A 9,284-nucleotide genomic window follows, 5' to 3' on the forward strand; every position below is an offset into this window, starting at 1 on the left:
AACAAATATGCTGACAGGGACAATTTGAGTACAAAGTTAGGTTTCAGTAAGAATTAGTAACAAATAGCTGGCATTTTAACGAGCCTGATTTAGTATTTACATTTAAAAGAAGGATTTCTGAATTTGTCTTCCTAAGACTGTACATCAAAGGAGGCTTGTGCTAAGTCCTCTTGGTCAAATTAGGGTTTAACGCAATATCCCTCTGCTTGTCAGCTAATCTTAAATAGGCTGAAACAGTAAAATGCCCTCTCTGCCCACGATGATCATTACAGGAGTGATGTGGCCCTGCGTCTTCTGAGAGTGGAGGAGAAAGAACAGAAACCTTGTTAATATAAATTACTTAACATGGTGCATTTTAAAGAATTTCTTGGTTTATTTCAGAAGTGTTGCAGTCATGAACATTTCTGGATTAACCAGCCTAACTTGTCAGTTTATCATGCAGGACACGTTATCTTTACACAGTTGTTTGCTCTGTGACACTGAACCCTAGAGCTGAGGGCAGTTTTAAATCCAGTATTTCACAATTTTCCTTTAATTATGCATGTGATCTTCCTCAGAGTCATTTTAATGCCGGTTTCAGTCTGTAAGAAGATCAGACCACAGTTATGCAAGCCACGTGTCGTTTGAGTTAGCTCCAGGACAGATGCCCGTGAAGGCATGACTCGCTGTGCAAAGGGGTGGGCAAAACCACTCCGTGAGTGCCTCGGGAATTTATCAATAAGCAAAGCACGTCAGGCATAGCTCCTACTGCTGTTAGCATTGCAACCGATGGCCTCCCTGCTTCTTTCCAGGTAAAAGACACCATTGGCTATGACACTTTGGGGCACTGTTTCTTCCTTGAAGACGGGACGGAGCAACGCAATACGTTTTATCGCAACTTGGGCCTCCTGACGAGGTCGGGGACAATCTTGCCTTCGGATCGCAATGAGGCTATGTGCCTTGCCATCCGCAGGCACGTCTATGGGAGTTACGTTCCTGTGCCCAGCACCGACTGCATGTAAGCGCTCCGGGAGCTGTCGTGAGGTTTGCACTTACACTGTGCTTTATAGCTGGGTCCCAAAGGATGCCGTGGTGAAGATTTTGAAAGATGCTGCTGGATATTAGATGAAAAATTGTTGCTTTTTCTGTCATTCCGTGTTTTAGAATAATTTAGCCACTTGACCGTGCTTTGCATGTGAAGATATCTGTTAACACCTACGTGAGCCCTAAGCCAGGAATACTTAAACCCTGTCGCTGTTTCCTGAGGAATCATAAATATGTTAGAGCACTTTGCTCGTGTCTGAACCCCTTTCAGTTCCTTTTAAGGAGGCTGTTGAAGTCTTCAGGAAATCTGTCTGATAAATGCAAGTCCTAGTATCAGCTGACAAAAATATCACTTACTACAAAAGGAAGTTTTCCTCTTTTTCACCAGGGCCGAATTGGGTCTGGAACATCTAGAGTAAACGGGTCAGTAGTACGTGAATGCGTGAATGTCTAGAGTACACCAGGGGATTTAGTGAGAATCTGGAGATCAGCATAGAATCCTAGAATCACAGAACGGTTTGGACTGGAAGGGACCTTAAAGACCATCCAGTTCCAACCCCCCTGCCATGGGCAGGGACACTTTCCACTAGACCAGGTTGCTCCAAGCCTCATCCAGCCTGGCCTTGGACACTTTCAGGGATGGGGCATCCACAGCTTCTCTGGGTAACCTGTCCCAGTGCTTAAAACTCAGTGCATAAACCTCAGTGAGCATCATTTAACAATAAACAATATCCTGACCAAAGTTAGCTTCTGTTTTGGAGACCGATGAGCTGTGACATGGGCACTCAGGGGACCCAGGTACCAGTGTGGATAGTGTTTGCAAGTAAGAACACAGTTTAACCAAGAAAATTTGTACTTTCATGTTTTCTGGAAAGGGATGCAGTGGCCAAACCCAACTTAATTTTATTTGCATGAATAAATTATTGTTGAAGTGCTAAGGCTGATTGTAGAGTTAATACAGATTTGTTTTGCACCTATTTAGTGATTCTGTTAATGCAAAAGCGTGTGGATTCTTGATTATGTCATAGTTAAGGTGGATAAAAAGTTATTCTGATTTTCTGCACAGAATGAGCAAATTAATTGGTATCATCATGGGAGAAGATTTATGGTGTTTTTACATGTGGTCTTTATTATTGCAAAAGATGTTATCAGATGAAGTAAGACAACAGATGACAATGTTTTCATAGCTATATCTGGCTTCTGTTTGTGCCACTAGTGATCTTCCCTCTGAAGCAAAAACTCCTTAATTGAACAAACGTCAAAATAATGTCTCCCTAATCTGCTTAACGAGCCATTTGTGGCTTGCAAAGACATTGGGTTCATTTTCTATATAGAAGCTTCATAAATCTACAGAGATCGCATGCCTCCTGCCGTTGCCCCCAAACTTCCAAAAACAAACAAAAACTTCACTTTTCAGACATTATCCAAAGCTGCTTAACTTAAAAAAAAAAAAAAAAAAGACATTGGGTTTCCTTAAGCTGTCTGTAGCAGAGGATGGATTTTGTGTTAACGGTCTCATATAATTTGCAATAGGTTCAGCATGTGGCTCCATAAATGAACGTCTGACATCACTGGATGGTTTCTTTTCCTTAAAGAGTATCATTAAAAGGTTGTGTGGAGTTTTACAGTCAGTAGGAGAGTTGTGGCTCAAGTCCAGTGCAGTGCTATGAAAATGTATCCCTTCCTGTTCGGTAACTGCTGAGGGTCATTTTGATTTTGACTTTTTTTCAGGGCTGTCAGCACATTCTGGATTGCAAATCCGAACAACAACTTAATAGAGAATGCAGCAGCTGGTGCTCAGGTAAAATAATTTAACAGCATGAGCTCTACTTTGCCTCCGGTTCCTGTGTATTCTGTTCTTACTGATGTCATCAGCATGAGGGTAATGAATTTTTAGTAAGCCATCATAAAATTTGAATATGTATTTCTGCAACCTTTGTCTCTGTTAAGAACAAGTATTTGCCTACAGTTCTCATACTGGTGTCTCTCACAACCGTGGCTGGAAGTGGTCTCTCTCAGCAAACCTTGATTTTTATTAGCAGTTAATAGTTAAATGCTCTGTAAAACTTTATACTTGTATTTGTAAGTATATACATAAATATATACTTTGTCCTTGTTGCTATCTCTGATGCTCACCCAAGTCGTGCTTGTGTTTAATGTGCCTGTATAGAGAAGGCTGTGTTTTCTAATAAACCGCCTGAGTGTCACCCACAAGATAGCCTTTTGAAAGCCCATGTTTGGCACTGTCCATGTCAAAGGGAAAAAGGGGAGGCATAGGAGTATGTGCTGCTGCGTGTCCCCTGGGACTCGCACGTGCTGGCAGGCTGAGGTTAGAAATCTGGCCGGCGCAGTGGGAAACCCTAAGTTCTCAGGATAACCCGTACCATTTATTGTAGTGTCCTATTTCTCAGACCTCTCTTTCTCTTCTAGGATGTCGGGATATGGTACATCTTCCACCGTGTTCCCACTGGGCAGTCCGAGGGGCAATATCCAGAGGGACAGGCTGAACATACCCCCTTGGGAGTATTTTACAACAACAGAGCCCACTCCAATTTCAAGGCACGTGGATGATTTTTGTATGTCATGATCAATAAAATAGTATGGCATAGGGCTGACCTGATACCCGTGACTATGGGTGTCTTACATTTTGACAACAGTCTTTTAACACAGTCTCTTTTAACACAAGAGACAATCAACTTGTGGGGGTGATGCTTTTTCTGATGATTAAAGAGGGAGCTGAGCAGAATGGGGCTCCCATTTCAGGTGCTTTGGTTGGGTGACCATGTTAGAGGGGATCTACACCCACTACTTAGTGAGATTTAGGGAATGATAGGCAGGACACTGAGCACTGCTGTTGGTCACAGTGGTGCAAGGATACAGGGGGATGAGCAAAAGTTGTTTGTGCCAAGGCCTGCTCATCACCTTTGAAAAATAATAGCAAAAATTCAAGGGTAATTCCAAAAAAAACACTTTCCCCCAGATATACTGTTGACAGGAAAACCTAACCTGTAAGCTATAAAAAGCATTTTAAACTTATTTCTCAGGATTCTAGATTGAAATCAGTGCTGTTCTCTGTGCTTTGTATATTTTACATCTTGGTCCATGACAGCTGCTGCTCTAGCCCAAAGCTGAAGCTGGCTACAGCATGTTCTCTTTTGACTGTTGGGGGACTCGTCACTCTTTATTTAAAGCCTTACTCCTTAACAACACTCTTTTTCCAAAATGTTATCAAAAGCTTGGCAGAGTCCCTTTTTGCTTTCTGCGAGGGAGAGTGAGCGAGTGGGAGTTCAATGCCTTGCTTTGGGTCAGAAGGCAGCCCAAGATGCTGATGCATAACATATGGCAGGGCAGGCTCTGTCCTGACTTCAGTGTGCTACATCCTGTGCTAATGTCATGCTGAGCGGTGCCAAGTGACACCAAAAGGGAAGAGAAAGCCCAGGCTGCAGCCACTCGCTGTGCCTGCGTGCACTGGCTGCCCGCTGTCATTGATAAAAATCCTGCCATTTCTGGTCTCTGTTGGGCGGTCTGTTAAAATTTCTGCATTTTCAGGCTGGTTTGTTTATTGGAAAAGGAGTAAAGACCATGAGAGCCAGCGCTGAAGATCCCAGAGAGTACCTCACTGTTGATAATGCCAGGTAAGCACATACTTTATGGCTCAGTATTTTGGATAGCTGTATTGCTGCTTGGCTTCTGCATTGTATTTAGCAGATCATTAATGCCTCATTATGGCTAGAGCATGTGAAAAAACCACACAAGCTATCTCTGATGTGCAGAGGCAAATACTTCATAGCTGTGCCCTGAATTGTTTGCATTATTGCTGACCAAGAAGTGATATGCGTGCACTTGGGGTTACGAGGACTAAGCAGTGAAGCACATGAAAGGGGATCCAGATCCCATTATTCTGCTGGTGGCTTTGTAAACTCCAACGTTTCTTATTAATTGCTTAAAAGAGCTTACATCTGAAAGATGACATAAGAGACTGCTGAGACTGGTCTAGGATTAATGAGGAAAATAAAGTAGCCTCAAAGCTTTTTGTCAGCTGCTTTAAAACCTCTGAGCATCCTTTCTCAGAGTGGAAGCAGGTAAATTAAGGCCATTTTCTTGCTCACTGTAGCCCTAAAGCTGTGTGAGGAGGATGCGGGAGAGATCAGCCACTGCTCCCGGTCAGTCCTTGGCTTTTATCCTCCTCTGTCGTACCTGCTCGGTGCTCCTGGATGGCTGAAAGGAAAGGGTGAATTTGCCTCCCTGTGTGAGACTTCCCTCCCTGGCCTTCCCCCTTGGCACTGAGGTGACATGTCCCCTGGGACATCACCTGGAAGTAGGAGGTGAGGGTAGACTCAGAAAAAGCAATGGTGATTTTTTTCCAAACATGGCATAAGCCTCCCATTAACAGCCAGTGTGGCAAGAAATAGCCTGAAAGTAATTGAGAAACACCCAATTCCCAGGGCAAATCCTTTTTTCGTATGACAGCTTCTCTTTCAGCAGAGGCAGCAGCATATGGAAGTCTGTACATGCAAGGACAGCAGCTCCAATTACTCCGTTATCTTTGCTGAATGAGATTCTTGAAAGGGCTTAATTGAATTTCTAGCATCAGTCCAGGGATTCTCAATGGGCCTTGTAAGGACAATTACAAAAGGACCCAAGAGACTTGGGAAAAATGTTTTCTATGCCTCTAAATCACACTGAATCAAATTAAAGAGTAACCATGAGCCCATTGAAGTCTAACAAGAAATCTCCTGTTAATTTCACTGCGGCCAGAATTTCACCCTTATGAATGTTTCTTGTTTTTTGCTTTCTTCCAAAGCACAGAGAAGAAATCAGGCTAATAGCCAGGGCATATCACTTCTTTAGGCCCGCCACACTGATACTTGGAAGCCAAACGAGGTCTGCCAGGCGGTCGTGCCTGAGGTCGGTTCCTGTGTCTCCTGTGCCACATTAACTAAGCTCCTTGCTTCAGGTTTCACCCACATCAAGATGCTGATCCTGAAAAGCCGCGAGTTCCTGCTGTGATTGATGGTCTTATTGCTTTCAAAAATAATGACCATGGGGCCTGGGCCCGGGGCGGTGACATTATTTTCCGCAACTCGGGGTAGGTTACTCTAATTATGTGTTATATCATTCCCCTCGCAGCAGACATCAATAGGTCTGCAGGCCAAATTCACTATTGACATTCCTCCTCATTTACACCGTTGTGTCTCTTCTGCCCCAGGTTTTCAGACAATGGAATTGGACTCACTCTGGCAAGGTGATTTCTTAAAATCGATCTTCTTCCAGTTTTTTTACCCCTATGTAAAAGGCTCAAGAACAGAAGCTGAGACACTCCCCTGGCAATTCCTGTAAGACACGAGAAAACCTCACGTTTCCCTCCCAGACCACATCAAGTCTTCCCTGCACAGACATTCGTACAAGGGGCAATTTAGCCTTCGTTCTCTTTGCCTCAGCATGTCTGGGGAATGCATCATAATTGCTGAATATTTCCTTTTGGATGGTAGGTCCTGAAACAGTAGACTAAACATCTGGCTCCACGTTCAGGGAGACTTTTCTTCTGCTCTAGCCCGGTGGAGCAGCATCGCCCGTAGCTCTGATGCTGCCGGGGCAGGGTGGGACGGCAGGTCTCCTGCCTGCTCTGCTGTCTCTGCCACGCTCCTGCTGCCTTCACCTGTTGCAAAAGACATGCAAAAATATGCCATATCCAAAGCCCACTGCAGGCAGTGAGAATCAATGGCTCTCACTTCAGGGATGTAACCAAAAATTTATAAAGTAACTCAATATAGAGAAATTTTATGTATATATGGAGGGCAGAGCTGGTTTTACCCAGACTGGGTCACCTGGTGTCAAAGCACTACTCTACCTCAGCAGTAACTTGCTGGTTTCTAAAGAGATTTTAAAGCAAGTTGTTACACCGGTGCAGGCACTTTCTTCCAAATTATGAAAGAAATTCTACTGCATCTGTGGTGTAATTAGAAGTGTTAATGAGTCAGTTGTGCTGTGCTCATAGTTACCTTGTGTTTCTTTGCTTGTAGTGATGGGACTTTCCCGACAGACGAAGGGTCCAGCCTGGAGGTTACGCGCTCCATTTTTGTTGGGGAAAGCAGCAACTTTGGCTCCCAGGGAGGCCAAAACAGTTACTGGGGAAAAGGGGCAAATGGAGAATACAGAACACTACCCCGAAACAAGTAAGTTATTCTTCTGCCTTTTCTTCTTGGGTTAGCGGAAGCTTGAAGAAAAGCCTCAGGAATGAATGTGACTACCAACGAGTGATTTACACCGGGTGTTTAAATTAATGTACAGGCCAGAAATAATAAGCCTCCAAATAATTTCACTCTTCAGGCCAACAGCTTGAGAGCATTCTCGACCAAATGTGTTTGATTTAATTTTCTGCTTAACTTATTAGTCACTAGGGAATGGAGTAGCGAATCTGAAAGATACCAAACGGCTTTTGCGTAGCGCTTCCGTAGCGCGGCGTCGAGCTGATGGCGCAGCTCCCATGCACCATGCCACTGTCCCTCCTACCACCGTAGCTATGTAAACATGGCCAGTTTGATGAAGGAGAAACCATTTTTTATTACTGCATCTTATTTGTCTTTCAATAGCTGTATGTCATTTTCTATTTTGATAGCAGCACAGCCTCCTGTCCAACAACCACGGTGCCTACCCACATCCCCATAGCAAGGTGTGCTTCCCCAAGCCCGCTTTCTTCCCTAATGCATGTTTTTGGTGGTGTTCACCGATCATTAATCCCTCTACAAGGAATATAAAATGAAGGAATAAGCAGTACTCAGCAGACATGCCATGCACACAGCCCTGACTATCCATGTCTCAGCCATAAGTGACAGAGGAATGAGATTTGTGTAGGACAGCAAGAATAATCAGAGCTATCCTCAGTTATTATCAGTGTTGTTATTTTAATTGCAATTGCAAAAATGCCTCTTTGCAGTTCAAACAGGGTCTAATCATCTGTGATACTGTTAAGCGACATGCTCGTGGAAAGGAGTATGCCAAAACGTCTGGTACCTGATATCTGTCCTCTCATTACGCCAGAGTGCAGAATGGGATGTGGGGGCTGTACCAGACCCAGCTACTGGGGTAACAGCTCTGAAAATTGAAGAATAATTATATGGTCAAGAAACACTGTTTGTGCCTCCTATTTCCAACTGGCAAAGTGTTTCTGCATCCCTGGACCCAACCAGTAAGAAAAAACAGGAATGGGTGGGAATCTGGGCGCTGGGGACCCCCAGGCTGGAGAGACCCTGTGTGCTCATGTGATGTCCGCTTTGTGGCTTTCATGTCTGAACAACTCTTTCTGGACTCAGTAAGCATCGACCTACCCTTCCATGCCACTACTAGCCAGCTCTACTTCTGTCTGCGAAGGTGATGCAGGCTGCCTTTTAGGCAAATCCTGCCAGGGCCAAGAAAAACTTGGCACCTCCTCAAAACAAACCAGGGAAGGTGCAGGTGACTCCAGCGGTGTCTCCTCCACCTGTGACTCCAGCAGCGTCTCCTTCAACTCTGATGTCTTGACAGCATGTCCAGGGACTGATGATGCAGAAATCACTTTGCTGTATGAAATGCTGTGGACTAGGTCCTAGGGATCTCGTGTCAAATGGCTTGCAGGGAGAGGAGAAAGTGTGATGGACCACTTGGCTGCAGGGAGACATTTGGCTCCAGGGAGTCTGACTGACTCATGCCAGTCATGCTGATGTTTTCCTGAGAAACCTGTCTACCCTGGAACAGGGAACCTGATGGGAAGCCACACAGCCCTTTTGGTCTTCCTTGTGGGGGGATGAGCCCCTGGGTGGCTGGGGACAAGGGTTTTGAACTGCTTTACCCCAGCTTACAAGCCTCAGGCAAGCTTATGAGTCTTTTGTGTTTGGCTCTTGAGCCTTATCCTGTAGAGGATGTTCAGCAGAGTTTGATCTTTCATCAACTGTGTGATGAGCATACATACCCAGTTTCAGGAAAGGACAGGTGGTTTAGCTCCTTGTTAATATCTCTCCGTGCCTCAGGAGAAGACTCAGAGTTTACCCAAGCTTTTAACACGGAACTGTGTTTGTTTTGAAATCTGACAGGACGTTCCCTATTCGTGGATTCCAGATTTACGATGGGCCTGTCAGGATGGCAAAATGCACTTTCAAGAAATTCACCCCGACTGTTGACAGATACTCAAGTGCCATTGGGTTCTTCCTGAAAAACTCCTGGCAGATAAGCCCCCAGAATAACGTGTCACAAATCCTGATGGAGAAGAGTGTAAGTAAGAAAAG

At 44.6% G+C, this 9,284-nt stretch overlaps 1 protein-coding gene across 1 annotated transcript in view; it reads left to right on the forward strand.

Moving 5' to 3' along the window:
* TMEM2 (transmembrane protein 2) overlaps positions 1–9,284 on the forward strand; it is a gene marked incomplete at its 5' end in the record, with an annotated part of 48,753 nt that overhangs the window by 5,221 nt on the left and 34,248 nt on the right. The window contains 8 exons of the mRNA XM_010153144.1: positions 792–997; positions 2,755–2,824; positions 3,454–3,582; positions 4,573–4,658; positions 5,981–6,112; positions 6,233–6,268; positions 7,047–7,199; positions 9,093–9,270. Coding sequence (XP_010151446.1) covers positions 792–997; positions 2,755–2,824; positions 3,454–3,582; positions 4,573–4,658; positions 5,981–6,112; positions 6,233–6,268; positions 7,047–7,199; positions 9,093–9,270 — 990 coding nt within the window. The remainder of the gene's footprint in view (positions 1–791; positions 998–2,754; positions 2,825–3,453; positions 3,583–4,572; positions 4,659–5,980; positions 6,113–6,232; positions 6,269–7,046; positions 7,200–9,092; positions 9,271–9,284) is intronic.

The sequence above is a fragment of the Eurypyga helias genome, unplaced genomic scaffold (genome assembly GCF_000690775.1).
Source record: "Eurypyga helias isolate BGI_N326 unplaced genomic scaffold, ASM69077v1 scaffold15736, whole genome shotgun sequence".
NCBI lineage: Eukaryota > Metazoa > Chordata > Aves > Eurypygiformes > Eurypygidae > Eurypyga > Eurypyga helias.